The 16,988-nt window shown below is 41.8% G+C and overlaps 1 protein-coding gene across 1 annotated transcript in view; it reads left to right on the top strand.

Moving 5' to 3' along the window:
• The first annotated feature begins 6,052 nt into the window (after positions 1 to 6,052).
• Positions 6,053 to 16,988, top strand: part of CFAP107 (cilia and flagella associated protein 107) — an 11,945-nt gene continuing 1,009 nt past the window's right edge. The window contains exons 1-3 of the mRNA XM_039842042.1: positions 6,053 to 6,258; positions 12,978 to 13,091; positions 16,216 to 16,393. Coding sequence (XP_039697976.1) covers positions 6,145 to 6,258; positions 12,978 to 13,091; positions 16,216 to 16,393 — 406 coding nt within the window. The 5' untranslated portion in view covers positions 6,053 to 6,144. The remainder of the gene's footprint in view (positions 6,259 to 12,977; positions 13,092 to 16,215; positions 16,394 to 16,988) is intronic.

The raw sequence follows: 16,988 nt of genomic DNA, 5'->3' as shown, positions 1-16,988 counted from the left end.
AGTTGATCAGACAGAGTTATGGGGGTGCTGTTCATGAGCCCTTGGTGGAGATAACAAGTTGCTTTTTTTTGTTGAGGAACCCTCTATTCAAAGAAGGTCTAGAATTACTCCCTTTGAGATATTGCTGCCCCAATGTCCCAAATACACTTCTCTAATATAGAGAAAGGGATGGATTTTGTTACTAAAATAGACTTGCTTCAGCTACATAAAGAAGAAAGGATCAAACATTTATCGATCCTTTACATGTGACAGGCATTTTACAAAGTGCTTCATACGTATCATCTCACTAAATTCTCATAATCTTATGAACTATGTGATACTTACTCCCAAATTATAGATTAGGAAACCAAGGCTGACTTGGCCAAGAAAGTTGATGAGAGATAGAACAGGAAATTGAAGCCAAGTGCATCTGAGTTCCAAGTCCACCACCCACCCCCGTTCGGTTGCCTGTGCAATAACCCCAAGCTGATCTGCCATCTTTAAGAAGTGTTTCTAGGCTATACTGGACCAGGAGAGGAGAAGTCAATTCATCCTTCCCCTCTCAAGTCTCATTTTAGGTACAACCTGCTCCACTAAGCCTCTCTATATCCAGAATGTTAGATCCTCCTCCTGTGGGCTTGCAGAATATGCTGTAGACCCTCTAGCACGGCACTGGGCAGGCAGGATTGTGATTATACCGTGACCAAAAATGTCTACCCCTAAATTGGGTTAAAGTGATCCCTAATTTCTAATGTCCACAGGTGATTGGAAAAGCAAATGGCAATCATCTCTGGAGGAACATAATATCATCTTAGGCCTTTCATTAATTTTGTAAATAGTTTTTCAGATACCAGGCATGTGAGAAGAGATAACAACAGGAACCCACAGAAACAGAAGGAAAAAAGAGGATAAAAAGGAGACGAAGACTGTAAAATAGCTCCGTTCACTATGTCCAAAGAGATAAAAATCTATATAAACAGATTTCTAAATATAATCTACATAAATGTAATCTTTAAATCTATAGATTTATAAATCTATAAATTTGAAATTTTGGAAGGCAAAAGTGGTAATCTGAAAAAGTAGATGGTAAAAAATTAAAAATTAGGAACTGTAAAACATGACATTGTGTGTGTGTATATACATATATATGTGTGTATATATATATACACACACATATATATATACACACATATATATGTATACACACACACATATATAAAATGTATATGAATCAAACAGAAATTTTAGAACTGAAAAATGCAACAAATCGAATTAAATATTTAGTGAATGGGTTTAATTTCACATTAGACACATTTGAGAGAAGACATATGAACTGGGATATAGGTCGGAAGAAACTTCAGAATCAAGCACAGAGAGACAGAAGTATAGCAAATACAGAAGAGGGAGCAAGAGGCATGAAGATTCGGTGAGAGGGCACAGCAAACACCTAACTGGCACCCAAGAACATAAGGAGAAAGAATGCAGAAACAATATTTAAAATATAATGGTGGAGAATTGAAAGATTGAAAATAATGGAAAGATTAAGTATTAAAAAGCATTTTTATACTTTTTTAATCTTTGAAAAATCTTTTTAGATTTTTTAAATATCTTTTGGGTCAAATCCCTAAAGTGTAAAATAATCACACAACAGAAGGGATCGACAATACCACATTTTGGCTCTTAGAAAAGACTGATGAAACATCTGATGAGACTGAAAAAGAAAAAAAAAAGAGAGAGAGAGAGAGAGCACAATTAGCAAATACCAGGAATAAAAAGGGACCTCAGTACAGATCCTGGAGGCATTTAAAAGATAATAAGAAGACATTATGAACAACATATGCCAAAAAATTGAAAATTTAGTTGCAATGAGTAAATTTCTAGAAAAACACAACCTATGGAGCTGACGCTAAAGCAAGGAGGAAATCTGATCAGTTAATGAAAGATAGTGAATTAAAATGGAAAGCCTTCCGACAAAACGGAATGGAAATCTCCTGGTCCAGATGCTTTGAGTTACTTAATATTCGAAGAAAAAAATAACGTTAATTATACATAAACTGACCTAGAGATGATAAAAAGCAGTATTCCCTTTCGATGAGGCTAACTTAGTAATAAATTCCTACAGGGACATTGGAAAAGAAAATTACAGGCCATAAAAATCTTACTCATGGATATAGGGACAAAAATTTTTCTAAAAAATATTTAGCCAACTGAATCCAGCAATCTATGAAAAAGGTAATATATCATGACAAGTTGGGTTTATAACAGAAATGCGAGATCAGTTTAACTTTATAGAATTAATCAATGTAATTTATGGCATTGATAGATTCAGTGAAACTATGTGATTATCTTACTAGATGCAAAAAACAAAACATTTATGAAAAGACTCTCAGCACATTTGCATAATAATGAAACACTGAACTTTTTTTCCTTTGATATCAGAAACAGGACAAGAGTTATTCACCATCATTTTTATCCAACATTGTACTGGGTTGTAGCCAATGCAAAAAGACAATAAAACTGATAAGGATAGAAAAGGAGTTATTAATTGCAGATGCTATGATCCTACATGTAGATTCTCAAAGAATCTACAGAGAAATTATTATAATTAATGAGTACATGAAGTTGATGGATATAACGTTATTGTTTATAAAAAATCAACTGCATTTTAAAATATAGGCCAAAATCAGTTTGAAAATGAAACAAAAATAATCCATTTAAGTAGCACAAAATATAAAATACATAGGAACAGAAAGTATCAAGAGAGTGAAAAAGACAACTCACAGAATGAGAGAAAACATTCGAGTATTTTTTATCCAGAATATATAAATAATTCCTATGACGCAACCACAAAAGTCCCAGACAACCCAATTAAAAAAATGGGCAAAGGACTTGAACAGATGTTTCCCTAAAGAAGATAGACGAATAGTCAATAAACACATGAAGAGATGCTCAACATTATTAGGGAAATGCAAATCAAAGCTACACTATAATATTACCTACAATTTGATATCACTTCATACTCATTAGGACGGTCTATTATCCAAAACGAAAAATAAAAATGCTGGCGAGGATATGGAGAAATAGGAACTCTTGGGCAATGCTGGTGAAAACGTAAAATGGTGTGGACACCGGAAAACAATTTTGTGGTGACAATTCTACTCCTAGGCATATACTCAAAAGATTGATTGATATCTGTACACTAATGGCCACAGCAGCATTAGTAACAAGAGCCGAAAGGTGGAAACGATCCAAGTGTCCACCAACAGATGAATGGATAAAGAAGTGCAGTATGTACGTATAATGCAATGTTATTATTCAGCCATATTCTTTCTGAAAAAAGAATTTCCGAATGAAATTCTGACACAGGCTACGACGTGGATGGACCTTGAAAACATTATGCTGAGGGAAAGAAGCCAGATGTAAAAAGGCAAATACTGTATGATTCCACTCATATGAGATACCTAGGATGGGCAAATTTATAAAGATAGAAAGTAAAATAGTAGATCCCAGGGCCTGGGGGAAGAAAGAGTGGGGAGTTACTGCTTAATAGGTATGACTTGTTGTTTGGGATGATGGGAAGTTCTAGAAAGTGTGGAGAAATAGAAACATCGATGCACTGATATGCACGGATACACTATTTGTCAAATCGATACATTGACAAATAGTGTAGCATTAGCAAAGTCAAAGACACACGTACCCTATGACCCAGCATTTCCACTCCCTGGTATATATCCTAGAGCCAAGGTTCCCTGGGAGATCCCCACACTTCCTTCAGGGCACCTGATTCAGGCCTAAACCTCTGAGCTCTGCTCACCATCTGTCTGTAGCAGCGGCACCAGACCCTGTAGCCTTGCTTGCTACAAATGAATACATTTGATTTCCAGTAGGTAACTCAGAGAAAGTATTTTTCCAACAGCCTTTAAACAGAACTAGAGGAACTCTAGAAAACTCTTTGTTTCATCTTGAAACTAACCGTGTGACGGGGAAAGGACATGGACAATATACCACAAAGCAGAACAAGCCTCTGTTTGGCAAGGACGGCAGTCCGGGCAAGGCTAGAGCCAGGAAGAGGGGCTGTCCTTGCATTCAAAGCTCAGGGGAGCCATGAGTTCTATATAGCTCCATTCTTTAGAACTTTTTATTGTAAAATATAACACAAACATGAAACAGTACATTAAAATAAATGTACCGATAAATGAATTATGGTAAAACGAAGCCCCACAAAACCAGCATGTAGGTCAAGAAATAAAACATTGCCAGCACCCCAGAAGGTCTCCACATGCCTCCTCCCACTCCAGCATGACTTCTGTAGCAATCACATCTTTGTTTGTTTTTCTTTATATGTTTAGCACCGAAGGATGCCTTCTTAAACGTGAATACAGTTTTGCCTGTTTGTGGTCTCTGTATAAATGGACTCCTGTAGCATATATTCATTTGAGTCTGGTTTCTTTTTCGACATGGTTAATTATATTAGGATTCACCTACGTCGCATGTAGCTGTTTCTGCTATGACTTTTCTGTACACAGTACATGTCTCCTGGTGCTCATTGCTGACAAGCATGTAAGGGCTAGGAAGCCAACAAGCTCACAGTGGTTTTCTCAAATTCTACTTTTAGCTTGAAAGTGGAGAGTTTTAAAAATGAAATTCTGTTTTTATTTGAAGGAAAAACTGGGAAACGAACGCTGGATATTCAAACTGGAACGCTTGGCAGACACCCTCTTGAAAATGAGTGAAGTTAATCTGTCACTCCAAAGAAAGCAATGGACAGTAGTTGTTGCTGACGACAAAATGTTGAGCTGCTTCTTGTTCTTCTCGTTCTTCCTTCTTCCTTCTTCCTCTTCCTCTTTCTCTCCTCCTCCTCCTTCTCTTCCTCCTCCTTCTTCTACATTTTAAACCTTTATTTTAAACCTTTATTTTCATCTAGATTTGAAATTCACATTGACACCATATGTATATTTCAGCTTCTTAAAGTATAGGCTAGCTAGTTTGAGGTTTTCTCTCTACGTCCTTATTTTTTAAATTATTTCTTTTAAGTATACGGTACATTGGTTAGACATTTACATAGTTCACAAAACGTGTCCCCCGGATTACTCTATCATCCTTAAGGCTCTACACATAGCCATTACATTACTGCTGACTGGGTTCTGCTTCTTTAACTTCACCATATGCTATAGGCATCATTGTATGTCAATATTTTTAAATAGCTAGAGAGTAATTTGTTATATGGATGTACCACCATTTATTGAACCAGCCCCTCGCTGATAGATATTTAGGTCATTCCTGACTTTTTTTTTGCTTAGTGAGTAAGCAAGATCATGGACTCTATCACATTGGACTGAGCTTTGTAGGCCCCTGGTTTACTCATTGATGCATTGTAGCTCCAGCTCAGTGTCCAAGATGTAGCAGGTGCTCGACAAAATGATTGTGAGATGAACACATGTTGTATCAGTTTGAGCACAAAGATAGGATTCTTCCTGGAAACTCCTTAGGCAAAGGGGCAGACAGACGGTGTGCTGAGCCCAGTGGTTTAGGCCTGAATCAAAGTATATACAAATCCCAGCTCTCTCACATGTATGACTTTAGGTAGCTATTAATCTTTTTTTGCTTCAGCGTCCTCATCTATAAAATGAATACAATAATGGCACTCACTTCATTAGGGTTGCTGTGAGGATTGAGCAATGAATACATGTAAATGTCCCAGTATGGTCCCAGAACATCAGCACTCATTAACTAGTAGAATGTGATCATCTCAACTCACCCTAGTTGTAAATATGCAGCAAAAATGATGTCTCTCATGGGGTGACAACACAGGATCCAGGTCTTTCTGGCCCTTGCTTTTATCGTTGTTGTTGATTTTATTTGTTTTTGTAGGGGTCAATTTTGCTCTTGAAGAATCAGCTGTTCCCTTAAGGAGAGTATTTATACTCAGAGTCTATCACCATGGAGACGGTCAACACTAGGGAATCCAAGATCACGTCACCTCTCCCTGGAGACTGAAAGTGAACTCTCGAGGCCCCTTTATGCTGTGAAGTTGGCAGGGTGTCACCCTCAGAAGAGTGGCTGTGAGGAAAAAAGCCACCTCAAATTCAGCAACCTCATAACATCTCCCTGCCCTCAAAACCTTAAACTGTGTCAAGTCAAAGAAACCTGAGGTGAACCCTCACCATGCAGTTTTTGACTGCGGTGAGCCCACAGTCGTTCTATACTCCAAGCTGGAAGACTGAGGCCAAGTATTCAACCAGAGTGCTCACTGGAAACTGGGTGGAAGAGAGGAGGAAGGTAAGGAAAGAGAGAAGGTAGACAGAGGGCTCAGAGGGAGGACTGGCAGGGAGGGGTAGGACTGAGGTCATTACTATTTTCAAATCAAGGGCCATAGATGGTTGCATCTTAAGAATGTGGCATTAGGGTCTCTGTGCTCTACATAGGGGAGTTATATTCAAGCAATCATCAAGGTCCCCATTGTATCTTGAAAACACCATAGAACATTAGGCAATATAGTTTTGACCCATAATACTATTTTCAGTGGACTGTTTCTAGGCATCTGATGGTCCCTGCCCCTAATTCTTCTGCACCTTGATTTGAAGAATGTCTGCTCTCCCTTACCTGGCCCTTTCCAGGATGTGGTACCTCCCGAGGCAGGCTTAACAGTCCCTGAACTGAAGGCTGGGGAAGAACTGCTTATTCTCTGACACCTGGTCCACAACCTTGCCCTTCCTGTGCAGTTCAGTTTTTACTTTCAAACAGAATAAATTAGTTTTTGGTATCCCATGTACTTTAAAGGACATTACAAAATACTTAGCTTGAATTGGCCTACTTAAAACTAAATATCTTCATTTGTGGCAATCAAGACTTAGCCACTTAAATTTTTGCAGAGACTTCTAGATAACCTCATGTCTTCTTGGGAAATGGGCAAGGAAATGAGGGTGAACTAGTTCTAGTTCTCTTCTGAGAACTAGAAAAGGCTGTTTTTATAGAGGACATTTGCATTCACCACCCCTCTGGGCAGACATGGCCTATAGCCATTGTTAGATCTGATTGCATTTGGCCTTGTGTGGAAAGCTGGGTGTGTCAGTTCCAAGGGCAAGAAGGACTGTCCCACTAACCCCTTCAGGATCCTGTGGGCAAGGCAGTACCCAGGGATATTATGGGCTGGTCCTCCACCTAGGGGAGATTGCATAAAAAAAATAAGTTCAAGTGATGTAAGAAATGTGGCAGATTAAGAAACTCCAGGTCCTTGTTTTTCCAAGGAAACATTTAAAAATTACTATCATCTGGCTAAAATAACTATGTAGGAACTCTGGAAAAACACTCAAAGATCTACAGTAGCCAATCAAATGCCCAGTTGAGAAAAAGCCCCTTTCAAAATGGTAGGAAATTCCATGGTATTTTTACTCCCCCTCCCCCGCATTTCCTCCCCATCACAGCACAGAGCCACATGTGAGAAGCAGGGCCAGGCTCCCTCTCTCCACCCCAGAGGGCATAGAGAAACATTTTCACCTGCCCGGGGGCTGCCTGAGGGACTGATTGCTGTTTTGCATAACTCACAGCTCAGATAGGGAAAAATGGTATAGTTCATATTTCAGGCTAAGAAAAGCTGTGAAAAGCAGTGGTAGCCACAGCTAGGGAAAGCTGCCAGGGGACTACAGACCTAAACATGTCTGAGGCAAGAGATTACAGGGAGAGAAATATGACAGAACATCTAAAGCCCTGGGAAGCAGCAGAGAAGAGACTCTGGGAAATTAAAGCATTTTTAAAGAAGTCATGTATATAGAGAAAACACACACACACACACACACACACACACACACACACACATGCACAGCATGCACTGCCTTCCTTCACCTTTTAGCACACACGCACATGCACACCCAGGCAAGAGGCATGCTCAGAGAAGTCCTGAGAAGAACATAAACCTTCACACCAGGCTAATTCCAAGGCTCAGAACCTGCCCTGCTGATTAGTAGAGATCTTCTTTAGAGTGGAGCCAGTTGCAAAGACTAGGAGATGTGACTGTTTTTTCAAATGCCCAATGCAAAATATCATAAGGTATACAAAGGCACAGGAAAATGTGGCCCATTTAGGAAAAAAATAAAGTGGTAGAAACTGTTCCGGAAGAAACATAGGCATCAGAAGTATCTGACAAAAACTTTAAAACAGCTGTCTTATACTTAAAGAGTTGAAAGAAAACATGGACAAAGAACTATGGCTGACCCTTGAACAATATGTTAGGGGTGTTGACCCCCTGGCCCCTCCCCTACCCCGTTCAGTCATAAATCCATGTATAACTTTTGACTCCTCCAAAACTTAACTGTTAATAGCCTACGGTTGACCAGAAGCCTTACTGATAACATAAACTGTCAATTAACATGTATTTTGTATGATATATGTGTAGACATAATATTCTTACAATAAAGCAAGTTAGAGAATGTAAAATGTTATTAAGAAAATCATAAGGAAGAGGAAATATATTTACAGTACTTATTAAAAAAAATCACATGTAAGTAGACCCATGCAGTTCAAACTCGTGTTGTTCAAGGGTCAAAGGATATCAGGGAAATAATATATGAATAAAGCAAGAAAATCAATAAAAAGATGGAAATTATGAAAAGGGATTAAACAGGAATTACGGAGCTGAAAAGTACAATAACTAAATGGAAAAAATTCGCTAGAGGCATCCAACAGTAGATCTGAACAGGCAGAAGAAAGATTCAGAAAACCTGAAGACAGATCATTTCAAATTATTGAGTCTGAAGAGCAAAAAGAAAAAAGGTTGAAGAAAAGTAAACAGAGCTTAAGGACTTATGGGAAACCATCAAGCTGACCAATACACACTTTGTGGGAGAAAAGAGACAATGAAAGGGGCAGAGAGGTTATTTGAAGACATAATGGCTGAAAACTTCCTAAAGTTGGAGAAAAGACATAGATCTACAAATATAAGAAGCTTAATAAATTCCAATAGAATAAATCCAAAGAGACCACCCCAGAGACACATTATAACCAAACTGTTGCAAGTCAAAGACAGAGAGAATCTGGAAAGCAGCAAGAGAAAAATGACTCATCACATACGAAAAGCCTTTCTAAGATTATTAGCAGATTTCTCATTAGAAACCTTGCATGCCAGAAGGCACTGGGGTGATATATTTAAAATGTTCAACAAACAAACAAACAAACAAACAAACAAGCAAACAAACAAACACTATCCACTGAGAATACCATAGCAGCCAGCAAAACTGTCTTTCGAAAATGAAGGACACAAACGAAAACATCCCCAGATAAACAAAAGCTGAGGGAATTCATTACCACTAGACTTGCCCTACAAAAAAATGCTAATGGGAGTCCTTGAAGTTAAAATGAAGCAATGCTAGACAGTAACTCAAAGCCATATGAAAATATAAAGTCTTCTGGTAAAGGTAAATACATGGACAAATATAAAAACCACTATTACCGTAATTTTGGTTTGGAACTCCAAATGCATAAAAATAATTTTAAATTTATGTTGATGGGTACACAATATATCAATCTGACATCAATAATATGAAGTGAAAGAGGGTGGAGCTGTACAGGAGTAGAATTTTTATATATGAGTTAAGTTGAATTGGTATCAACTTAAAATATATTGTTATAACTTTAGAATATTCTATGTAATACTTATGGTAACTACAAAAATATTTCTAGAAAAGACACAAAAGGAAATGAGAAGGAAATAAAAATGTACCACTACAAAAAAATCAACCAAACTCAAAGAAAGACAGTAATGGGGGAAATCAGGGAAAGAAAAACCCTGTAAGACACAGAAAAAAAGATAACAAAATGTCAAAAATAAGTCCTCCCCTAACAGTAATTACTTTATATGTAAGTATATTAAACTCTCAATCAAAAGACATAGATTGGCAGAATAGGGGAATGAAAACAGGATCCAACTGTACGCTGTCTACGAGAATGTCTTTAAATTTAAGAATGTGCATAGGTTGAAAGTGAAAGGATAGAAAAAGATATCCCATGCAAATAGTAACTGAAAGTGGGGTGACAATACTAACATCATAAAAAATAGAATTTAAGTCAAGAAATGTTACAAAAATGTTATAATATGTATTGAGGAAAAGGTCATGAAGAAATAGAAAATCTGCATAGACCTATAACTAGTAAGGAAATTAAATTAGTAATCAAAACCTCTCAAAAAATAAAAACCCAGGAATAGATGGCTTCACGGGTGAATTCTACTTAGCTTTTAACTACCTTAACATAATAAAGATCATATTTGAAAAGCCCACAGCTAACACATCAGATTGACCATTAAAGACAAAGGTGCCTTCCTCTAGGATAGGACCATTCTCATATTGCTCAATGACGTTGATGGGGTTCAGTATGGGTTAGGACGGGAAAGGAGAGGAAGAGACCTGAGGGATGTCAGTGGAGGATCAGATGTTTGCCCAGATGTTTGGATCCTCAATGAGCGCCTTGACCCTCAGGACAATGCCTGCCACACCTGGGCCACCTGCCTGAAGACCACACGCACACACACACACCGCTTTTGCCTGGGCACACACGCACACACACACACACACACATCTTGCAGCTGCACACACTGCCTCCGCACACACCTGGGCCTGCCTGCAGAGTACCTGCACACCTAAAATACACCTGGTGCCTGCCCTGGAGCCACACCACACACACCCTGGAGCCTGCCACACACACCTGGAATACCTGCACACACACACCCTGGGTGCCACACTTGCCTTGCCTGAACCGCACACACACACACTGGAGACCCCACCTGCCTGAACTGCCTGCCACCCCACTGCACACACTTCCTGAGCCATACCTGCCTGCCTGCCTGAGCGACACACACACAAACACACACACACACAAACTGTTAAAACTAATAAACGAATTCAGCAAAGTAGCAGATTATAAAATCAACATCAACAATCACTTGCATTTCTATATACTAACAATGAACAATCTAAAAAAGGAAATTAAGGAAACAATTCTTCTATTTATAATAGCATCAAAAAGAATAAAATACATAGGAATAAGTGTAACCAAGAAGGTAAAAAATTTGTACACTAAAAACTTAAAACCATTATTGAAGAAATAAAAGAAGACAGCAATAAATGGAAAGATATCCTGTGTTCATGGATTGAAAGACTTAATATTGTTAAAATATCAATAATACTCAAAACTATCTATTCAACGCAATTAAAAAATCCACCCTAAAATTCATTAGGAATCTCAAGAGACTCTGGATAGCCAGACAAATCTTGAAAATAAGAACAAAGTTGGAGGATTCACATTCTCTGATTCGAACTTATTACAAAGCTATAATAATCAAAATAGTGGGATACTGGTATAATGGCAGACATATAAACCAATGAAATATAATAAAGAGTCCAGAAATAAACTCTCACATATCTGATCAGATGATTTTAACAAGGATGCCAAGACCATTCAATGGAGAAAGGACAGTCTTTTCAACAAATGGTGCTGGGAAAACTATATATCCACATGCAAAAGAATAAAGTTGGATCCTTACCTTGTACCATATGTAAATATTAATTCAAAATGAGTCAAAGACCTAGATGAAGACCTAAAACTATAAAACTCTTAGAAGAAAACATAGGACACTAAATTTGGCAATGATTTCTTGGATATAACACCAAAAACATGGGCGACAAAAGAAAAAATAGATAAATAGAACTTCATTGAAATTAGAAACTTTAATGCATCCAAGAACACAATCAACAGAACGAAAAAGCGGCACATGAAATGGGAGAAAACATTTACAAATCTTATATGTGATAAAGGAATAATATCCAGAGTACATAAAGAACTCCTACAACCCAACAACAACAAAAACACCCCAATTAAAAGTTGATAAAGAACTTGAACAGACATTTCTTCAAAGAAGATAGACAAATGGACGACAAGCACATGAAAAGATGCTCAACATCATTAATCATCGGGGAAAAGCAAATCAAAACTATAACGAGATACCACTTCACACCCATTGGAATGGCTATTAGAAGAAGAAAAACAGGAAATAACAAGTGTTGGTGGAGATGTGGGGTTGGTGGAGATGTTGGTGGAGGATGTGGAGAAACCAGAATCCTTGTGCCTTGTTGGTGGGAATGTAGAGTAGTACAGCCATTGTGGTAGACAGTTTGTCAGTTCCTCAAAAAATTAAACATAGAATTACCATACGACCTAGCCATTCCACTTCTGGGTATATACCCTAAGTAATTGAAAGTGGGATCTTGAAGAGAAATATATGTACATCCACATTCATAGCAGCATTATTCACAGAAGCCAAAAGGTAGAAGCAATCCAACGACAGATGAATGGATAAGCAAAATGTGGCGTATACATACAATGGAATATTATTCAGCTTTCGAAAGGACAAAAATTCTGACATATGCTACAACTTGGATGAATCTCGAGAACACGATGCTAAGTGAAATAAGCCAGTCACAAAAAGACAAATACCATGTGATTCCAGTTGCATGAGGCACCTTGAGACATAATGCCACTGAAGTGTACGCTTAAAAATGATTAAGATGAAAAATTTTGTTATGGGTATATCACCACAATAAATTTTAAAAATATCGATCAGAAAACATAATGTAATGGGGGAAAAGAGTGAGTTGGGGACAATGAGGGACAAAGAAGAACAAGAAAGGGAGGAGGCAAGCAGTGGGCAGGAGCACGGAGAGAGAAGACGAGACAGGAAGCAGGTAGAGACCACGAGGCGCGATCAGGTGACACCAACAACAGCTTTCCCACGGGGGGTTTGGATGGCGGGGCGCCACGTTTCTGAGCACACTTCCTTTCAAATACTAGAAGCTGGGAGGGTGAGATTAAGCCTGTATTACGCAGGATGCCCTGGGGTCTGTATTGCCCCTTTTCCTGCCCAGATTCCAATGGCCCAGAAGGTGAGGGCTTGCAGCAGAAGTTTGCGAAGGGACATCCAGAAGCTGTCTTGAATATTTGATCTTTTCCAGTTCACCAAAGCCACAGAGAAAACCCCCCAGTGCATTCACAGGAAAGACTACGTCCCCTTCCCCGGCCACAGACCGGACCAGATCTCCAGGTGGTATGGGAAGAGGAGAATTGAGGTAAGAGGGAGTGGGGGTCCCACGCTCGGGCTGGGCCCCTCCCCAAGCCTCAGGAGACCCCACCGGCCAGCTTCTTCTGGGCCCAGTTCCCTTTAGGGAACACGGAAGTTAGTCTCGTGAATACCCTCCCAGTCTGGGGGCTGAGAATAGCATTCGCCTTTATTGACCTGTTCGGCAGAGGTCTGTCCACTCTCAAGCTGGGAGCACTTTCCAGCATCGTTTCCCTGCTTCCTCCACACACATCCAACAGGACCCAGGCTGCGGCTGTGGGAAACACACACACAGACACGCACACGCACACGCACACACGCGCACACACACACACACCCCGTGTGGCTGGTATTGAATTAAGGTGACTACAGTGGAGAATCACATAAGCTGCTCCGGTAGCAAGTAGCGGTGATGTTTAGATGACAGCGTTTTGTGTCATCTCTGCCCCAGCTTCCTGTTCTTTTGAATAGAAAGTCGAAGACCATTCGGCAGTCTTTCACCAACTGGGCGGTCATGCATTTTGTTGATCCAGGCCTCCGAGCAGGGAGCAGGGCACAGCAACCTCAGGACACCCTCTCCCACCTTCTAATCCCACACGTGCCTGAACTCAGGGTGGGGGCAGGAAGGCACAGAATGAGGGGTGGACGTCTGTCAGAATCGGAGCATTTCGGAATTGATTTTCAGATCAAAGTGTCTCGTCTAGAGCCGTGTAGCTGGTTGGGAAGTAACTAAGCAGGTGGCTGCTCTGCAAACCAAGCAGAGAGCTCTCAGACCTCGTCATCATTTGCTGGGGCTGAGTCTCCGTCTTCTGCCTTTGGGGATTTGTGTCAGAATAAACCTCCAGAATTTCAGTTCTGCGCTGGCACCCCGGGGCTGTGCTGGCATCTCTGGAGGGTGCTGGCATCTCCAGGCCGTACTGGAAGCCCTGGACCACGCCGACATCCTCGGACCATGCTCTGGCACTGCAACTTTGCCAATAGTGTGCACCGAAGATGCACCTGGATTTCAATATGAGGAAGTAAAAATTAGAACCCACAATCCAAGGCTTCCGGGCAGCAGCCATCTGGGTACAATGAGGCATTTAGCATCATCCTCAATACACACTAAGTGCCTTTGCTTAAAGACCTTTGGACCCATTACAGACCCTGATGAAGGGATAACCACACATACTTATGGTCTGGCTAAAATTAAGACACGCCCTCCACTCCAATGCACACATGAAATAGAACCAAGCAATTGGATATCCGTTCTTAACAGCTCTGTTCAAATGGCCTATTTGTGTGGCTGCTTCTGCCCCAAAAGCTCTTCTTAGTGCTTCGTTCTTAGTGCTCAGAGGTCTGAGAGCTCTCTGCTTGGTTTGCAGAGCAGCCACCTGCTTAGTTATTTCCCAACCAGCCCCGCCTCCCCCAGGACAGCTTCCCTTTTCATCTGCCATCCCTCCTCCTCTTCTCCCTTCTTAGGCGAGGGCTGATGGGCTCTTCCAACTGACCTTGCATAGAGGAGGTTATCATTCCCCAGGGAAGACCCCTTCCTGTGCTTTTCTGCAGGCAGCTGTATTAATCAGGTTTTTTGATGCTTTGCTATCTTAGGGGCCTGGCTAATGCTGGACAGACTGCCCCCTAGGGCTAGCTGATTCCTAGAGACAGGAAACAACTTGCCTGTCCCCATGCCTTTCAGATGCAAACCAACCAATCCAGAACCTATGTCTCCAACCACCTCCTTTAACTCACACACCAAGCCAACATCCACCTGCCTTAAATCACTCCAGGGCCAGGTAGCCATAACTGGAGGCACTTGTACACCTGTAGGACCCAGAGTCTGCTGAAATTATTCAAACTGTGCAATCCTAAACTTCTCAAATTTGCCTACTCTGCCTCGTCCATTCCTTCCCTTGGAAAACACTAGAAGGCTCTGGGCCATGTTCTCTCTTCCTTCTGCCTTCTGCCTGACAGCGGCGCTTCCCCACGTGGCCCTGTGTCATGCGGCTTGACCCCTCCTCTTGAGACTTTAAGGTCTTCTTTCAAAGGCAGTTGTCTCTGTGTATGCCCCCTGACCATACCTGATCAAAACAAAAATCCTGGGAACGTAATCAAGACAGCAGGGCTGTGCCCCCAACCAAGAGAAACAGTAAGAATTCCTCTTGGCCTCTCCCCTTTTCTCCCCAGGACTCCCCTTGGTTGATGGGAACCTCTTTGACTTGCTTTCCCTGGCATTGGCAAAACTCTGGGCATCTGGTGGTGGAGATCTTGGGAACCTCTGCTTCATGTCTGCGCCCAGCCCCCCCGTCTCCCTCTGGCTTTGTGATCTGACTTATTTATGGAACCACCACTTGAAATATTGGATGCAGGCGGCATTTCCAGACCGCAGCAGACACAGACCTCCCTTTCTGCCCCAAACAAGAGAACGAGCATGGGAATCAACATTATCTTCCCCTGTAAATCAGCCCTGTCCACCAGGATTTTCATCCAAGGCCAAGAGGATTTTCTTAGGAAAAGCACTGATTCAGGCAAAGGTCCCACAGTAGGGAGAACATGGCTTTCTTCTCTCTGTAAATAACTCCCCAGCAAAGAGTCCCTGAGTTTCCAGCTGAGGTTGCTGTAAACTCTTTGCAGGAGAAAGCAATTTACGGAGTGTTCTCTGGCTCTTCCCATAGTAACTGATTGAAATACAAGGCGCATACGTCAGGCTCGGTATTGAACATCTTTTACTTGCCGTGGAAATAGGCACTTGAATAGATGAGACTTGAGACAAATGGAAGAGTGTAATTTCAGATCATGAGGTCGTGCCATGAGATGGTGCTGACTCTTCCCATTCAGCTGGATGTCCTGACTCTCATGTTAATGTGTCCCCCTAGCTCATTCTGGGGATGAATCGACTTGGCATAGGCTGGGGGCCACTCACACAGAGCACTGACTGCAGCTCAGCTGGGAAGCATATTTGAAGGTGAGTTGCGTCAGGTGGGACACACAGTTGTGTCCCCATTTGGTGGCCCTGAGAGCCACGCTTGCCACCCATCCGTGGAGGGTCCCGTCCATCAGCAGCACAGACCTGCGCGGCGGGCAGCTTCCGTCTCGGCCCACGGCCAGGCGGTGCCCTCTGATCGGTAACATGTCCACTGTGTCTGTCCTCCCAGGGGCTCCCGTACGAACACCTGATCACTCACCACCAGGAGCCCGCGCATCGCCACCTCATCAGCACGTACGACGACCACTACAACCGGCATGATTATAACCCAGGCCTGCCCCCGTGCCGCACCTGGAGTGGACATAAGTTGCAGTGGCTCCCAGAGAAAGCTGACTTCCCCCTTCTGGGTATTTTTATAATCCAGGGTTTCTCCCTGTACTGGGCTGTAAGGGGTCCACACCTGCACAGGGCTGGGGTGTGCCCTGCTCACGCGGAAGGATGCGCACGGGGCACCCCGGCTCCAGGAGAGCACTAGAATGAGATGGTGGGGAAGAGTCCTATCTGCCCCCCAGAGCTGCCACCTGCTCTCTTGTCTGGGGCGAGGCTGGCTGTGTGATGGCGCCCTTGGCTGTGCACTGAGGCGGCAGGTTTACCTGGCCCACAGGTGGACACTCACACTCGTATCTGTTATCCACCCTGTAAATAGTGACTACGTCCCAGGTACTGTGCCTTGATGTGGCATCCGGAGACACAGCAGTGACAAATAGGAAGGAATTCCTGCCCTCAGGGGGTTGTCATCCCAGTGGGGAGATAGATTAGACACCGTTAATGAGTCAGAGAACTTAAGATCTAGTAAATAAGAAAATTTTGGACCGGGATATGTACTACGAAGAAAACAGGTAACGACTAGAAAGGGAGATGGGTCTGCGTGGACATCCCCGGGGTGGACCGATGAGGGAGACGGGTCTGCGTGGACATCCCCGGGGTGGACCGATGAGGGAG

The sequence above is a fragment of the Pteropus medius genome, unplaced genomic scaffold, assembly GCF_902729225.1.
Source record: "Pteropus medius unplaced genomic scaffold, Ma_sr-lr_union100, whole genome shotgun sequence".
Classification (NCBI taxonomy): Eukaryota; Metazoa; Chordata; class Mammalia; order Chiroptera; family Pteropodidae; genus Pteropus; species Pteropus medius.
Note: the sequence above shows the minus strand (reverse complement) of the source record. Positions and strands in the feature narration are given on the sequence as shown.